Here is a 19,250-nt window from a genome sequence, read left to right as displayed (position 1 = left end):
TATGGTTGACCTGTGACTTTTTATAAGCTGCCATATTTTGGTCATGTGACCGAGATATTGGCTTTGTGTTAAGTATTGCATTCTATGATATTTTATAGGTGTCTCTTGTTTTAAAAAACAACAGCTGCCATACTATTACAGCCTCATCTATAGGAATATTTGAAATAGTGACTTCATATTTACATGGTACCAACAGGTATCTCCATGGTTATTACTGTGTCTAAACCTATTAACGATACTGTGGCAGGCTGGCGAGTGGATAGAGGCCCAGAGACAGATTGCAGTTAAAAAAAAAATACACTTTTATTATAAATAAACACAAAATAAAAAGGCACAAGGGCAAAAAAAATGATGTTTAAACAAATAACCAAACAAAAAAAGCAAAACTTAGAAAAATAAAGATTTCCAGGCTGGGCAATGCCTTCACTGGATTTAGAAAAATTTAGACAACCAAACAAAACCAACCTGCTTCCTCAGCTTCCTCCTCCCAAATGAGAAGCAGAGGCCTCCTTTTATGTCAGGTGGCTGGGCGCTGATTGATCATTAATTAACCTAATCAACTAATCAACCCCAGCCACCTGAACATAATAAACCCAGGCAGGTAGGGGAAATTAACCCCATCCCTGCCAATTTAAAAAGGGCAGAGCTTTGCTCTGCCACAGATACATACTTCATATTTCATCCATTTCACTTGTGTTGTCATTTTGTGATATTTAGAATCGGGTTTAGTATGCTTTTACTCCTGTTATTAAAAAAATAATAATAATTATGGTGCAAATTTTTGAAAACTGAAAAAATATATGTGGCTTTAGAAGCCTCATATAGCCTAGGTTTACATTATGAGATCAGGAAGAATAATGTGCCCCAGAGAAGGTATTCGTGTTTGGTTAGGAAGAGTAAATGCTCAAGCCAAAATCCTAGCTCATGTAAGCAGTAATAAGTGGGTTAGAGGAGACTCGCTCTTTCAGTAATGGTCTCTGTAGGTGTGTGACAGAGAGCGAATGAATCCTAGTCAACAGTCTCCCTTCCGACCTGTGAGGGCACTGTATAACCAGAGCAGAGTGCCCCGTAATGGATAGTTTGTTCGGGGGTCATTCGGAAGCTGGCCACCTAGGAAGGGGGCGGGGCCACAATACCAGAAGTCATCGCCTTAATGCGGTAGGCTATGTGTCAGTCACGGATTGGAGGATATGTGATTTTGGCCGCACCACCGAAAGACGGCATAACTGAGGGCATTTAGGGGAAGTGGCCCAGGGATCTGTTCCTTTGGTTGGTTACTGAAAGGAGCCATGGGAAAATGGATGTAATTAATAATCGTGAGTGTTATTCTGTTTTGTTTGTTTGTCAGTCTAAGTGTTTCGGTTTGTTCTTGACAGATGGCTAATGCAATCCGGGAGCTGTCGCTTAAGAGCAGCACCTAACCCGGACTTCACTGCACTCATGTTCACTAATAACTTGTATTGCATCACTTGCTCTTCAGCACTCTCTCTGGACTTGTGACCATGCTTCTGTTCTCTGTGTGTTTATACTGTGTTTATTATTTCAGGACTGCACCACGTGGTTATTTCACTGAGAAATACACATCATTGTGTATTGCCAGTCCTCCTTTATTATTGCTGTTGTCAAGTGACATTTGAATTCTAAATAAACATCATCATTTCACCAGTACTTTGTTGGTTGTTGTATTGAGCACTGCATCACCTGTACACCTGTGCACTACTTACCACTTTGCCACAAGGTGGCTACTTTGAGTTCTTGTATGGCTGTGCTGATCTGGAACAAGGAAACTGCAGCTACGGCAGCAGTTTACTGGCAGGAAGAATTCGATTATGTCCTAGTTACTGGCCCAAATTTGTGAAGCTCTTACTCATGCATGTGGTGTATGTGTTACAAAGAAACTTCAGTGCACTAATGTATATAGCATTTTACAAGTATAGTAACAGACTTTAGGAGTTATTGTCAAAGTGTTTTTTATGTTTATAAGAATGCATGTGTACCAGTATACTGTACCAGTCTGTATCAAAAACTGTAATAATGCGGTTTTAGATTGCTGAAAGAAAGCTGCAACAACGTTGTTAGTACTAGCACAATTCCAGGACTATGAGGACAGTCCATGTGTTTAAATGCGTGCTTATGGCTGGTGGATGGTGAAACAGTACACGTTGCCTGTAACCTGTTCCACGTGGTACACAAATAGGGGTATTTGGTTCCTTGTCACTACAACATAGCTGAAGAAAAATTATGGTATGAAATCATGTTCTACCGTACAAGTATAGTCCCCCTTTTTATTAACTCCATTATTGTACTACATAAGTGACAGTATCATGCATCTGCATTAAAAAAATGTGCTTTGAGTTTAGTGCTGTAACCTATACCGTTTCCAATTCCCCAAGGTAACCTGCTAACCTAGTGCAGTGGCCCATATGGACTTTTCATTAGCAGAACTAAAGTAGTACACAGGAGGAGAATACAGCACATTTTGATGACTTGGGTACATTAATTTATGTATAAAGTCCCATGCACTCCAACCAGATGATCTGAATCATTTTTATTTAACTGAGACTGCTATGACAACAAGTATGCAATTGTAAATGCCAATGTATTTGAGTGTTGGCAGTACCTCTTTTGCTGTTGGCATCTACAGTTTTTCCTTCTCATCCTAACAACATTGATGGATTTATATCAGGAAACGCCATACTGGTAAGTCACTTAGTTGGAGGTGTGTTATTTGAAGTTGAAACTGCATAGCTATATTTATAACCAATTATTCAATTCATCTTGGTGTCCTGAATGAAAGTTAACACTTTCACTTGTTTGTGTCCCATACAGACGGTATGTTGCGTCATCAGTATCAGATATTGTGACATTACTCAAACCTGTGTTGTACATTTATTTTGACAAAAAGCAATACTAACACTTTCTATAAATATGTTCTTTTAGTTTGATTTTATTTTACAATACGACATTCAATAGCTAAGCTTGCAGATGGAAACATTGGACTGTCAATGCTTGCTTTTATTACACTTCTAAAACATTTCCACCCCAGGTAGTTATACCAAACTTTACAAAGCTCACCAGACAATTGAAAACATTTAGGTGCTGAAATTGTAAAAACATTCAATGTGATTTTGGTGCAGAAATAATATTAAGATTTGATTTTTATTTTTTCCTTTGACTGTAGCTAACACATTTGTTTAAATTAAGTGCTTACACTGTGTGGAATCCCAATTATCTGTGTGAATTTCAAATTTGTTGGTCTTATCTGAATAGTAAAACACCAACGGTAGAGGGTTAAAATATTCAACTATTTACTTTTTCATTTGACGTCACGCAATGCACATATAAAAACACATACCAGTTTTCTTTGAGTCCTTGTTAATAAGATATTAGATAAACATTAATGATAACCTAGGTCCATACCATAATCATCTGACTTGTGATTTATTGACGCTAATGCATGCATATTATCCAAAATATATGCTGGCAGGACTGTTTGAGGAATGAATTTTATGACAGATGGTAAAATAAATCCGGAGTGACCTTTTGCTCTGCCTGGTCACATGTTCAAATATGATCGTCTTTTAATCTCCACTAATCACATTGATATGCCCCTTGTGCACAAGACAGCACATGCTGCCAATTTCTGCTGCATCCGCTCTTCTGAAACGGAGCAACCTGCACTGTAATTAAAATCTTGGAACAAGGGTCATTTGAAATGAATGTTAACCCTGAATAGACAGTGTTAAAATGGCAGTCCACAAGGCATCTGTTCTTTTAGAATCTGCATGCTGGTGTTCTGCAATTTGCAATTTACAGGATGCCTCAACACATCAAAACTGTGCAACACTAATTTAGGGCAATATTCAAAAGACCTGATCAATTCACTTTCACATAAAAAGTAAATGCCCCAGTAAACACTAAATGTTGGCCTTGACTCCTCTTGTGAGGCTATTCCTTGTGAAGCATCAGTAATTTCTGCAGTCTAGGATACAGAAGAATCAACTTACCAAGAAAATACACCATGTCCTCTTTCAGAGCTTGACAAACCTGCTGTCTTTGTTACTGAAATGAACCTGCAACACGGAAATGCAGCTTTCACATGGCCTGCTAGTTAGTTGGGTAACATTGAGCCTGTTGTTTCAGAAAGTGCTTATTTCTGCAGATACAATAATGCTGTTTTAATTGGAAAAGAAAAATGTTGTACAAAAGTTAACATTGGCTTTGTTTTTTTTGTTTTTTGTTGTTTTTTTTTAAAAGAAAATTAAGAATCCTTCGGCTGGTGAAAAAGTTGATTCTAAAATATTTACAGACTACAATTATTTACGGATAATATAGTAGCATTAATTTATTTCTTCCCATCATAGTGTGTTTCTTTGCTATCATCTTGATGATTTTTAATACTAGGGGAAAGCTCTAAAGCATGTTAAACATCCTCTGGCCATCTGCAACTATCTGCTCGCAGGCTGATTTTAATGAAGGCACAGAGCACTGGCACTAATTGAAGGCTGAGGAATGTTGGACAGCAGCTAACAACCAGCTGCGCACATCCTGCTTCTTTCCAGGTGGTTACAACATGTTCCTGTCCAGGATTAAGTTATTCACCATAACAATGGCCTTCACTTCATGTGTTTATATAGATCAGAAAAATCAATCAACTATCATTGAGAAATCCACTAAAAATATGGTAGAAAGAGATCACGTCAGACAGGGCTATGAGCTTTAGAATGGCAGTATAATGATTGTCAGCTGATTGGATAACTACAATAAAATCCCAATAGGACAATATTTCACTGGGACAGTTTGTGAAAGTTCAGTTTGGACAGGCAAACGGTACCTGAATTGGGCTCTGAGCTAAAAAGACCAGAACTGTCCCCGTGAACCAGGAGCTATGTGATTTGCTTTGTTTTGTAATTCCTTCTTGAAGGTGGCACATTGAGAAATCAAAAAGTCACTTATTTAATGTATTTTTAATTATGAATAATATATTGTATATCCTGATATGAATGAATGTATGTGTGTGATCTGTGATATTTTGTATCAGATAGAAATTATGACTCAGTACAATTAGCTATTATTATTATTATTATTATTATTATTATTATAAACAAATCTATAGTACACAATGTTGTGTAAAATACAAGCTGGTTTTCATCCAATCCACACCCCCAATATGCAGTACTAACATTTTTCAGAATATGAGTAACAGAGTATGGACCTATATTTAAGCACAGTGACATGTTTAAATGTTTAACATGATAATCCAGTTGCTTTCTAGCTTATTAATTTCATTTCTGGCTATAAAAAAACAGTTTAGATGTTTTTTTTTTACTTATCAGGAACATAAATAAATATGCGCAAAAGGTTATGTCTGACAGTTGAATCTACTACAGGAAATCTCACCTTCAACAAAATAGCAGCAAATATTTCCTGATGATGTGCGAAATTTGTTTTAGGCGGCCAACGAAAACTTTGTAAATGGATGTACCAGATAAAACAATTTTAATAACAAAACCACTGAGGATTGAAATTCTGATTGCTTGCTAAATCCAAGCTTGTTCTGCCTTTTCACTTGATGAAGGTTGCAATTTTTGTTTCAGCCCCACAGTAATAAAAAAGCAAAGCACCGAAATGTATTATACCCTTGTATAGTCTGAATATATATATATTTATATACCAGAATGTTTTTTTTATGGATGTAAAGTAACTAAAATTGTAGTTGACAAACATTTAAACACGTTTTCTTTACAGATGAAAGCTGGCCTATAGTGAATTTTCAAGAATTAAATGCATTTTATTAACGCAAATAACAGTTTGTGAGTAATCCTGATAAGAATGCAATCTGATGTGAATAAATAAACCTGAATGGTCCCAAACTATTTCAGCATACCTTGGCCCATCCTGTGGGCTCCCTATATTGACTGTTGAGTTTTGGTATGTGACGTTAAAACAGAAGCCAAACCTTAAGACAGGATCTTCCAGAGGCTGTTGATATTAATACAGCAGTGAGGAAAAGTCATATGCTCAGCGTGTCAGACTACAGTAAGATGACAGTAGTACGACAATTTCAGTTAAGATGCAAATAATATCCATACAAAATAAGAAGAATGATCTAGTGCAGGTGTAGCCAACCGACGTTTCCCGAGCAGCATGCGACTCTTTTGTGGTAAAAATGCCGCTCTTTGAACTACCTATATATTTCATTACATAATGAATTGTTTATTTATTTTAAATTATTTTTTGTATGTGTGTATTATTTTTACAGTAAGTCCATGTCTGACCTTAGCCAATCAGCAGCGTGGCAGCAACACTTTTGTTACATAGCAACTAACTAGCAAATCATATCCACCCATACTTTACTGTGCATTCGGGACTCGAGTTAAAGAAGCTTGTAAACCATTAACTTTACTTTGAACAAGACCGGCTTCTGTTTTGTTCATAATGGCAGATAAATAAAAAAAAATAGCAAAAAAGAAAATCTGAAGATGAATATCGAACCTTCTTACCGGAGTGGGACAGTAATGGATTTTTTGTTCAACACAATGGAAAACTCCTGTGCCTTATTTGCCAGTGCCTGGTTGCATAAAACATGTTATTATTAACTATTTCACTTAAGTGTATTTTTCACTTAGCTAAGGGAAAAGCGTAAGGGTGTTTCACAAAACGTCTTAACCGCTCTCCTCAGCTAAGGGAAAACACTTAAGTGTGCATGGACTATTTAAGATTTCAACCAATAGGCGAGTAGTTTACTGTGCTCTGTAAATCTTGTCTCCATGGTAACATTTCGGTAGTTAAGGAAAACTACAGTATGATTGATAAAAATAAAAAAAGAAACCCAAACTGGACAGAGGAGGAGAAACACAATACATATAGAGGAATATAATACAAGAAAACAAATATTAACAGGAAAACTACATCCGAATTTGACAATTGCCATGAAGCAAAAATAACTGAATGTCTGAATGCAAGAAATTTAACGGTAAATCGCAGCATTCACGAATAATATATGTGTGTGTGTGTGTTAATATCCATTTAAATATGGTGTTTCTACTATGCAAATGTTAGATATTATGTTCATGAGTACATCTTTTGAGTTGTATCTGAAAGTTTGTATTTCATTTTCATATCGGAGGTGATTAAAATGTATCCGTCAAAATGACTACTGTTGGTAAAAAAAGCAAATAGGTAAACCGACGCAAATGTTGTCCAAATTTGCCAAACAATCTGAGACCGCGACTCTAGTGTACTTCTAACAAGTGGCCTGGAACATTGTCCGTGCAAAAAAAAACTCTACTCCGAAGGTGAGTTTTTGAAAACTTGCCTTAGGGGTGTTATTTCTATCCTATGTTCAAACAGCAATCAACTGCAAAAGCAAATTTAATTCCTGCAGCTCTCACATCACATGGAAGAACGTATCCATCGGAGATCTAAATACTGACATTGAACTACAGCTGCATTCAATGTGCGTAGTAAAGAATGCCAAAAGTCACACTGAGTACAGATCCTGCCTGTATGTGGAATAAGAAAATAAATGATATTTAGCTACTCACCCAAATAAGAAACAAAAACAAACTATGCTTTTACATACAGTGAAAATGTATTTGTTTGGATATCAATATTACTATGTACTGGAAAATAAAGGTCAGCTGCATTTAATAGTGTGTGTGATAGTAATTGCAGTAAAAAATATCAGTGCAATGCTAAATTAAGCACTTTTTAAAGTTTGTGGTTCTTTGTAACTGTACATTTTATTTCCTTGGCGCTCGATCTGTGAAAGGTTGACCACCTCTGATCTAGTGTATTGTGTTATATTGCCCATATGTCTATATTCTTATAAATTAATTATATTAATTAAGAGACCACTGCAAAGTTATCAGTTTCTCTGGTTTTACTATTTATAGGTATGTGTTTGGGTAAAATGAACATTTTTGTTTTATTCTATAAACTACTGACAACATTTCTCCCAAATTCCAAATAAAAATATTGTCATTTAGAGCATTTATTTGCAGAAAATGACAACTGGTCAAAATAACAAAAAAGATGCAGTGTTGTCAGACCTCGAATAATGCAAAGAAAATAAGTTCATATTCATTTTTAAACAACACAATACTAATGTTTTAACTTAGGAAGAGTTCAGAAAGCAATATTTGGTGTAATAACCCTGATTTTCAAGCACAGTCTTTCACATTGATGTTGGGTGACTTTATACCACTCCTGGCTCAAAAATTCAAGCAGCTCGGCTTTGTTTGATGGCTTGTGACCATCCATCTTCCTCTTGATCACATTCCAGAGGTTTTCAATGGGGTTAAGGTCTGGAGATTGGGCTGGCCATGACAGGGTCTTGATCTGGTGGTGCTCCATCCACACCTTGATTGACCTGGCTGTGTGGCATGGAGCATTGTCTGCTGGAAAAACCAATCTTCAGAGTTGGGGAACATTGTCAGAGCAGAAGGAAGCAAGTTTTCTTCCAGGACAGCCTTGTTCTTGGCTTGATTCATGCGTCCTTCACAAAGACAAATCTGCCCGATTCCAGCCTTGGTGAAGCATCCCCAGATCATCACCGATCCTCCACCACATTTCACAGTGGGTGTGAGACATTGTGGCTTGTAGGCCTCTCCAGGTCTCCGTCTAACCATTAGACAACCAGGTGTTGGGCAAAGCTGAAAATTGGACTCATCAGAGAAGATGACCTTACTCCAGTCCTCTACGGTCCAATCCTTATGGCTCTTCTTTGCTTCTCATTGATGAAGGGCTTTTTTCTAGCTTTGCACGACTTCAGCCCTGCCCCTAGGAGCCTGTTTCAAACCGTCCTCGCCATGCACTTCACCCCAGCTGCCGTTTGCCATTCTTTTTGTAGGTCACTTGATGTCCTCCTACAGTTGCTGAGTGACATTCGAATGAGTTGGCGGTCATCCCAGTCAGTGGAGAGTCGTTTTCGCCCTCTGACGGTCTGTAGCTTTGTTGTCCCCAACGTGTGCTGCTTGACCTTGTTCTTATGAACCGCCGTCTTTGAAATTTTAAGGATGGAAGCAACCCGACGCTCACTGTATCCCTCTGCCAGTAAAGCCAGAATTGAACCCTTCTTTTCCTCACTCAAAACTTTCCTTTTCAACTCTTTGGGCATGGTCAATAGTTATTTTTTGATTCCAATTACTTTTGAGGTACTACTAGCACTGTTTTGCCATCCAGCTGGTCCTATTGCAAGAGGATAGTGATGACCACAGAAGTGGTTTTTGTACTTTTCCTCGTTAAATAAGATTTGGTTCAGGTGATCCCCTAATCAGTACCTCATTCAGTAGAATGAGGTGTGCCTGTGCTGGAATTCAACAGACACTGAAATGGAATGGCTGCCATACATGTAGAGATGCTGATTTAAGAAAAATTTGCAGTGGTCTCTTAATTTTTTCCAGAGCTATATATATATATATAATTATATACTATTATGTAAATTAATTTATTCATAAGTCAAAGTATTTGAGTACTCTTACCGAAGTGTTATACTGTATGACATTGTAACACAGCGTGTTAATATAGTAATAAACTATATATATATATAATATATATATATATATATATATATATATAATATGCTTATATATATACCGTACGAAAGTTACATTGAACTTAACTTTTCCAAGTATGTATATATATATATATATATATATATATATATATATATACAGTGCCTTGCAAAAGTATTCAGACCCCTGACCAATTCTCTTATATTACTGAATTACAAATGGTACATTTAAATTTCGTTCTGTTTGATATTTTATTTTAAAACACTTAAACTCAAACTCAATTATTGTAAGGTGACATTGGTTTTATGTTGGGAAATATTTTTAAGAAAAATAAAAAACTGAAATACCTTACCATTCGTAATTCGGTAATATGAGAGAATTGGTCAGGGGTCTGAATACTTTTGCAAGGCACTGTATATATATATATACTTGTGAAAGTAAACTTACATGAATTGAAAGCACACCAGCATTTACTGTACTTTAAAACTCCTGGTCATGTGGGCAACAAGTTTCTTACAGTTTTGCCAGCCTTAACATTACTAGAAATTACTCAGAAGGTATACTTCCATATAGGAGAAATTGCTAAAAGTCTTATTCACATTATATTTGACGATTCAATTTAGAATTTTCCTGTGTGATTGAAAGTGCTAATAGTACAAGAGAAACAGGATATTGCCAGTTACCCAAACAGGACATAGATTTTTACATGCTCCTCTGAGAAGCATCTATCCACAATTTACGTCAACAGCAGATCTCTAAGCACACATGGTTTACTAACTTGGAGCTTCTTCATGTCATTTTTTTAAATCTAATTTCACGAAGGTGCATAGTAAAAGAAACTTCATGTCAAGTAAACCTGATTAATTGTTCTTCACAGGGGAACCGAACCCTGTTCGGTGCAGACGTCTTGTTACAGTGAAATATTTGTTATCAAATATATATAAAACATGTGTCACAGTTTTCTAACCTGCAGTAGCTTTACAATGTAATTTATCACATAATGGATTCAAAAGGATAGCTCAAGCTTTAACAAATGTATACATACTCTACTAAGTGAAAAAACAACTTAAAAATGTAGAAATATATATGGGAGCGTGATCAATTTATCAAACTGAATGATGCTTTTACTCCACCAGCTGCAATTTAAAATCCCTTAAGCAGAGCCCAGACCAGTGCATGACAGCACATTGATTTATACTGACTGAAAATTAAGTGTCAAAGGAAATACTCTTGAGGCAACATCTTACTTTCCTAAAAGTCCATGACATGCCAATGCTTATTTAGCTTGCTAAAAATTTTATGTATTACTTATTCAATGTAAAGACAAGTTTAAGTTAACCTCAACACCGTTATAGTTTGCGTTCATTGTTTCACTTTCTGTATGTTATCATATTACCATATTCTCACATTTATAGCAGAATCGATATAGCACTTGGCTGAAATGTCTAGTTTTAAACTTGCTTAATAACTCTGAATAAACTCCAATAAATATATAACATTTAAATAAATAAGTAAATAAACAAAAATAATTCAAAAGTTGTGCATGCTGATGCGCTTAGGAGGCCAAATCAAGGCTGATTCTCAGAGACAGCATTGCATGATAATATAATTGTAAGTTTATATAACCTAATGTTAATTAGAATTAATACAGATTTAAAGATATAAGTAAAAATGTAAGAATAAGTCATGGATTTGAATATAAACAATAAGTCGTTGTCATGCTGTCAAAAACCTATAAAGACCGCCAATGTTTTGATTCAAACACATGCTTCTATGAGAAAGATATGTACAACGTATCGAAACGTTGGGCAACTGGATCTTTGAGCTAATACGGACCCAGCGCAGAGTACAGTAGTAAGAATAAAATTAAAATGGGTCTGAAGGAATTGAACACAAGAATCAATTAAAACACGGTATTGCAAGAAGCAAGCAACCGCCGACTACAGGAGGAGTTTGAGAAGACGGAATCTAGGTATGGCCTCGTTAGAAATAAAGGAATGGGAGCCAACAGAGCTGGAGCTGCTGCTCCAGAAGTGGAAGCCGGTGAGAGAAGCCCCTCTGTCTCCCGAACCAGAGGAGGAGGAGCCATTGCTATCTCCGGAGTCACCAGCTGCAATCAAGGGAGAGGAGATGCTGTCTCCCAAGCCAGAGGAGGTGAAGCATGGACCTCCACCACAACTCCACCCTCCAACCCTGGAAGCTCATCTGGCGCTGGTCAATGCGGTCCCTTACACCATGCTCCTGGAGACCTTTCCTAAAGTTCCGGACCTCCCGTCATTGGACCTGGGGTTGCTCGCCTGTTTTGCCTTGAACTTCAAATTAATGCATGGATATCACGATACTGGAGTATGTGTTTCCGCTCTCTGTTACCCTTTGCTGATGGTGTCTTTCCCTCGGCGTTCCATGCCAACATCGTCTTAGACACCATTGCTCGTGAAACATCAACAAGTTGAGCTGTATTGGTCACTGAAGCTCCTGCCAAACACGCCCCAGCAGTCACTCCTCTTTCAAAGTCACTGAGGTCTCCTCTTGTAGCCATGCTAGCCATAATTATAGGCAACCAGGCCTGTCCAAAATTTTTATAAATGACTCTAAACCTGCTGGGATGTTATTTGCTTAATTAACACATGAGCCACACCTGTGTGGAAGCCCTTGCTTTCAATATACTTGATGTGCCACATTTACCCAGGTGTTTCCATTTTTTGTTCTCTACCTGTATTAGAAACACACAATACACAATAGATAAACAGAAAGTTTAGACCTATATGGAATCGATGTTGTCTTGGCTTATCTGCCTTGTTGACATTAATTTCTATTTCTGGACCAATGTTAAGCAATTAAACATTTAAATAATAGTGAAGTTCTTACAATGTGCAAAGTTGCTTTAGATTTAACTCAAAAGGCTCACATAGCATATGTAGAACTTGTTGTCAGCTTAAAAAAAAAATTCTAGGCTCTTTTTTTACTGCCAAAATTGAATACGAAAATGTACACAATCAATAAAGGGAATTGTCTAGTACAAATGGGCAAACTAGTGAGGATGCAGGGCTTGGGGCCTGTGTATCATTGATTATTATTACTATTATTATTATTATTGTAAAATATTTTATGTTTTTGCTTAATATATGTTAGCAGTTGAAGAAAAAATAAATCTTATGGTAAACAATATTCAAATTATGTACAGTATTACTATCTCAAATATTTCTGAGTACATTGTTGGTGCACTGTTGATAGTTTACTTATATCACAGTGAGGTTTCTGTCAAGAAGAACATTTGTATCTTTGCCTTGTATTTAATAAACACAAGCGAGTTACAGCACTGGAAATTGTCAAACCCTTACAACTGCTTTAGTAATTCATTCAGTATGTTATATTGATACTTATTATTATTTTGCCTTTCAAAGGTAATAGCCACAATGCTTGTGCAGGAAGTTAAGGCAGCACAAACTTCATGGAAACTCCCAGAGGTCTTGGTGGGGTTACTATATAAGTTCTCAGCAATTATCAAGTGTTGTCTGGCTATCTGCCCTCTTGCTACAGAGTCTCTTCCAGCTTCCTCCTCGAAAGACAGGTTCTCTGCTCCAGCCCATTTTGGATTCTCCAGATGGGAAACTCAACATAGTAACTTCCCCCTCCCAATTCCCAAGTGTCTGGTTCTACTGGCTTGGTGAAAAATAATGTTTCAGGCTAATGTAACAAACTCATGGCTGTTTCTCAATGTATCCAGTACTAATGAACAGCAATGCCCTCGGTCAGCTCCCGACACCTGTATACAGTCTTGGGCCAGGTTGTTTTATTTATCATTTATGTGGAACATTTTGTAGGTTTGTAGTCTAATAAATGAGATTTTAAACCACTCCTTTAGATGCAAAACATATTAAATGTCTACCTTGACAGTGTATATGTAATATATAGTGAACCACTGTGTACAGTTTAACTCTTGAGTCTGACTTAACTAATCGGTTAATGTGGCAGTTTTCCAAATCTAGATTACAATAGGCTGTTTGGTTAATTTCAAAAGTGATGAGAGCGCCCTCTCCTGGAAGGAAACATCACGATTCACCACCTCTTAGTACTTAGCTGCCAACTTCAATGTATTGCTTATCAAAACATATTGTAAACTGCACACATGGGTTTTAGTATCAGCTTCTGAGCTCTCAAGAGTTGCTATACATTTTAGAAAGTTTTATGTAGTTCTTGTAAGAGAGATTCAGCAGTAGCAACCTTTCAAATTAAGTGCTGTATAGTTTTTAAAATGTGTGTTTGAGCCATCATATACACAGTGTATAGAACAGTAGTCTTTAGAAAAAGAGAGCTATTCAAATTCAGATGTATCATTTGGGTATACATGTCATTTTTAAGGATAGGTATATGTAAATAAATAAATCTGATTTGTCACCGAGGGGCTCGCATAGTAAAAGCATAGCTGCGACAGGGAAGCGCAGGTTCGAGTCCTGGTTGCGCAAAGTCACTGGTCTCCACAGGGAATTCTGGAGGGAGCATCGCATTGACTCTGAGAGGCAAAACCAGAAGGGACTGCTTCCCCCTCGTCGCTCTACACCGGACTATGCCAAGCAGGCACCTAGTGAATTCAGACGGAAACCTGCAGGCCTGGCCCTGTCATTCAAATCCTGACTGCTGGGTACAAAAGACTGCAATGTTGTATGCATCTTCTAGTTAGAGCACTTGGAACTGAATTTTGTTTCAGAATAAGATTGACATTGGTTGATCACAAGCAGAAATTGCTTTCAGCATTGTACCTGGTATAAATTCATTTTTACATTTTAGTTTTGATTTAATAGTAATAATTAAAAAAAAAAACATATTAGCATTAACATTAAAGCAAGGACCTTTATTTGCATATATACATTTGTTATTGTACAAATGTCTCTACTTGTGTGCTTTTATGATTTACATTTACCAACAGTGGTTAAAAAAAGAAGGAAAGTCTGTAGAGAAACAATGCCATGTAACATTACAAATTAGCAAAAATCAAACTCAGGTTTTTTTTGTAGCAACCAATTTGTTTCTATTGGTTTGCCATAGTGCAAACTGTATTGTTTGTAAAATCACTTTAAAGAGCAGGGTTCCGAAAATGATTCTCTTTAACAATGATTTTCTCTTTTCACTGTTAACATCCTGACAACTTGTCTTACAGGCGCGTTATTTAAGCAGTTGTAGCAGCACCTGGGGACGTGTGACGTTACATTTTCCAGAACCCCACCACTTGCCCTTTAAGCATGGTTTTAGCATTTAACATATTTTTACATTTCTCTGCCTTTTACACATTTACACACAAACGCTGCATTCTTAGTGCTTCTAATTCAAGTCCATCTTTCCAGCAATGCTGATAGATAATTACAATTCAAGTGTGTAGAACAGTTCAGGTGGCACTGTGACAGGAAAGCGATTGTTTACTGAACTATAATACCTCTTATGTAAATGTTAACATTAACTGAAGCCCATCTAATCTTGAATTTAAACATCACGCCTTTCTCAAAAAGACCTACTGTAGAGGCTTCTTAAATTCTTTCAGAAATCTCTGCATATATGAATTTTCTGAGATATTGTGTAATATATAGTTAGGTTGTCAAAGCTGGTGTTGAAAGGCATGTGTATGCATGCCTGAAAGAAGAAAAGGGTCACTAGGAGATGTCATGGCCTGGACTGCGACTTCTTCCTCTCGAGTATGAAATCAAACCTCCAGCAGCTTCGTAGATTTGTCTTCCAGGAAGATTTTCGATGACTTGCTCAACATTACTTTTGAATCTGGAGCAACTGCCTCTATTCTTGTTCTGTTGCACAGTATTTTGATAATGCAGAAATCACTGACAGAAGAAATATCTCCATTCTCAAGTCCAGCCTCAGGAAGGAACGGGCTTCTCTGGCAAGCTCATGAGCAACCACAGCGATCTACCACCATGGCCGGGATTGTGCCGTATATTATCTGTTCTTTCTCATTGAAATAGAGCATATTGATGGGGGACATCTTGGTAGGGGTACAACAGGGCCCTGCCGAACCCCTGGGGTTCGCTTTGTGGACCAGGTGAGTGTGAGGGTATTTCTGCAGATACATGAACTCACATTCTCCTGAGCAGTAATTGGCCTTGTATCGTTTAGGTGCGATAATCCAGTCCCATCCAAAGTCCTCAAAGTCCACAGTGAGGGGGTAACGACAGCATCGGGATTCAGGAGAGTGCTCGTCGCAGTCCAAGCCTGAGTCTCGCCTTGATCGCTTGGGTACATCTGTAATCTTCACTTCCAAGAAAGGCTGCTGTTGAAACAAGGACAAGGAAAAAGATCAATTTTGTCATTAAACATGCACAGTCACTGACACGCGCTCCAGAGAAACATCATTATTCCCAATTAATGATCCCCCTGTCTATTTCCCAGTTGTATACCGTACAGGCCCAAATTATCAGCACTATCCAGAATTCAAAAAAGAAAAAAAAAACTATGCAAGAGTTTCTATACTTTAAGACAGAGCATTGCTTAAATTGAGTCAAAAGGCAGAACGACAACATTTTGACTGCATCACCCTTTAGAGGATGTTTAACGACAAACATTGAACACTTGAATAAATTACAACAGAAATGGGAAGAATTATATCAGTATTGTGATTTCATTTAAACAGCTAAATTCCAAAACAAATCTTGCACAAAAACAGTTAATTGTTCTGGAAAGATATGTGACTATTCCTCTGTGATTACCTGAATTTGTATTTCTGTAGCAAAGTTATTAAAGAATAGTCCATTAAAGCATCACCTTTGAGACTTTGTCTGTTCCCTAAAACATGAACAGCTTTTTCAGTCTTGGATAAGGAAGCACCTGCTAACCAAGACGTGATTACTTTTCTATTTCTATAAAATACTTTTCTATCCAATTTTCTGTCCGTGTACATCTATCAGTTATGAAGTTAGAAACACTTCCTGGAAGAATTCATTACACTTCTATAAGATTCGGTTATTTTCTGAGAAAGCACAACTAGCATCACAGCTTTGGGTAATATCCTATGACACTGAGCTGATACAATTTTAACAAATTTTGTTCCATTTGTGTTGCTCACAATTTCTATATGTTCCGATTTGTAATATATATATATATATATATATATATATATATATATATATATATATATATATATATATATATATATATATATGGGAATTTTTGCACCTGTACAATAAAATGCACTTTTTCTAAGCTAATAACGATAGACTAACGGCTGCTACTAACGCCGTCTTCAGTAAGAAGTACAATTAATACACGCTGAAATACATACGTCAAAGCGTTATACTGGGCTGCTTCATACTTACCAACCCAACCTCCCCCGGTTCCGGGGAAGTAACAGCCAGGTCATTTCCATTGGAATCGAATGCGTTGATCTCGATCCCCCAGTTTATCTCAGGCTGCCGAAACCAGGATTGCAATACTTGTTTAAAATCTATGCTTTGCCACGTGCTGGTCCCAGAGTTTACGTCGAGCTTCAAAGACCGGATTCTTGTGTGCCTGGTCCCGTCGGTCACTGGCTTGAGTCGGAGGATCTGCAGATAGACAGTCGTGGATTCCTGGACTGGCCGCAGGTGTATCCAGAGTTGCGCTTTGACTATACGGTTGGTTTGAATTTTCGGGCTGAATGTGAAGAAGCAGCACTTGGGCTTTCCATCAATCTGTACAGCAGGGTCCGCTTTAGGGAGACAAAAACAACGATGATTCACTAACACAAAACCAAACGTACCAGTAATTCTGCCAGTTATATGCCAACAAATCTGACCTAACTGTTTTTGCCAAGATACATATTTTAGTTTAACGCCACTTCTTTTTCAAATGAGTTGACCTGCATTTTTATGTCCGCTACCTGGTCGCTATTGTAAACGAGATGGTTTATCTGATTAGCAATTAGTTTTAAAAAATAAATAAATCGCGACATATACCTACTGTGAATAACTCATTGGGTTTTTATTCCCTATTATATGTTGGTATACTTTTCTTTAGGAGTGAATTAAAATCACAGTATTTGTAAAACATTCAGATACAGTAGTATTTTGGCCAGTGTTTTGTGTTTCAGAGTACCGTACATAATGCAATTAGTTAGAGCTGACAGCACTCTACTACAGTCAGCTGCAATTCAACTGTCCCCCTAACTCGATGACGCCAGACCACCATCACTAATTGTTATTAACGTATTGTTCTCAAATGAACATACATATGCTTTTGGGACAACGCACCTTTCTTACACTCCAGATCATAAAGAATTTGGTTAATTATATAGAGAAGCATGACGTGCTGTTTTGTAAACACGAACCCTTAGCAGTACACACAGTTCAGCTCTACAGCACCTAATTAAACCTTCTAAGTGAAGGAATCACGCATATCTCATTAATCACATTCATTTAATGCTTTCTATGGGCATCTATTGCAATGGTTTTAGGCAGGACAATATATATATATATCATGAGGCAAGCTTGAAGAACTAACAGAGATGTTAACACGTTAATGTCCACATTTTAAAGTTAATCAAATCAGAGAAAGTGTTCCTTGTATTACAAAGTCCACTTAATAGAAAAACGCCAGTGAAAAATACCATACATTTGGACAAAGAACAAAACAACGAGAAGTCATATGGATAACAAAACATGCTTGTTATTAATTTTGGATTCGCATTGTTTTATTGTAGTTGCGAACTACAGCAGTAGCCTATAACATAACAGCCGTATAATACGGGTAGAAACCGAGCTTGCTACTTCGTGTATTTGCACTTCTGCAACAGGGACAATACCCTGTCAAATACATCTTATTTTCCACCAGAATATACAATACTAGATAATACACTAGTATTACTGCTGTGCAACTAACATCAATGCAAGTTTGAACTTCGTAGGTGTACTTACGTGTTGTGGCTATGGTGATGATGGTTTCGGCTGTGGCATGATAATCGTCGTCTTCCAAGACTGCGTCGTTATTATCATCCCCCAGGACATCATATTGATCAAGCAGTTGCTGCACTGGAGGAGCTTTGGGTAAAAGCTGCTTGACAACATCACGGCTGATGTTTGGAGCCTGGTTGAGGCGAAGCTTACTGAGGATTTGCGACTTGATAGATTGCAGTCTTAAGAGTTTACTGTGCTGCCTTGTGTCACAAGTAGAGCACGGTTCACTGGCGTCCGCTTTCTCTGAAGGCTGTTGAGGAATCTCTCCAAGACCCACTGGACCAAACGCAACCAGGAGACACAAGTAAATAAGAATCCGCGATTTCTGCATGTTCCCCTTTTTTTGGCGGTGTACTTTTTTGTTTGTTATTCTTGGTTCCACTTTATGTTATGCAGTGGGGAGTATACTGAGACCCGTCCACCACACTGATAGGTGTCATATATTCTAACGGGGCTTTTTATACCCCAACTTTGGTTACACTATTGTGTCGTCAAAATTCAACGATTGGCTGGTTGGGCAACAATGAATCTACATGTCTGAAGTGTGAGCCATTTCTCTATCACATCTTAAAGAGCCATGGCAAGAAAAACACGTTCTAAAGTTGGCAGCTTTAACCAAGTAAATAATATAAAATGTATTTTCTGACTACATGTGAATTGCCTACAGTAATTAAACACTCGTGTGCTAATTTAGCGGTTCGATTGGGGTTACATAATCTCAATTGAATAGCAAACCACAATTCGTCCGTGATAAAACTGTGGATCCTGCTATTCAACAAATCTGGGGTGAAGACTAATGCCT

General features: G+C 37.4%; 1 protein-coding gene across 1 annotated transcript; it reads right to left on the bottom strand.

Annotated features, from left to right (window-relative positions):
* Window positions 1-14,369: 14,369 nt before the first annotated feature.
* LOC121322518 (growth/differentiation factor 8-like) lies at window positions 14,370-18,897 on the bottom strand. Its single transcript, XM_041262627.1, has 3 exons — window positions 18,410-18,897; window positions 16,835-17,205; window positions 14,370-15,792 (listed from the first exon to the last, which is right to left on the bottom strand). Exons 1-3 carry the CDS (start codon window positions 18,777-18,779, stop codon window positions 15,412-15,414), a joined length of 1,122 nt encoding a protein of 373 aa, XP_041118561.1. The 5' UTR covers window positions 18,780-18,897; the 3' UTR covers window positions 14,370-15,411.
* Window positions 18,898-19,250: the final 353 nt, after the last annotated feature.

This window comes from Polyodon spathula, chromosome 10 (assembly GCF_017654505.1).
Source record: "Polyodon spathula isolate WHYD16114869_AA chromosome 10, ASM1765450v1, whole genome shotgun sequence".
Classification (NCBI taxonomy): domain Eukaryota; kingdom Metazoa; phylum Chordata; class Actinopteri; order Acipenseriformes; family Polyodontidae; genus Polyodon; species Polyodon spathula.
The sequence above is the reverse complement of the archived record's forward strand: the minus strand, read 5'-3'. Positions and strand labels throughout refer to the sequence as shown.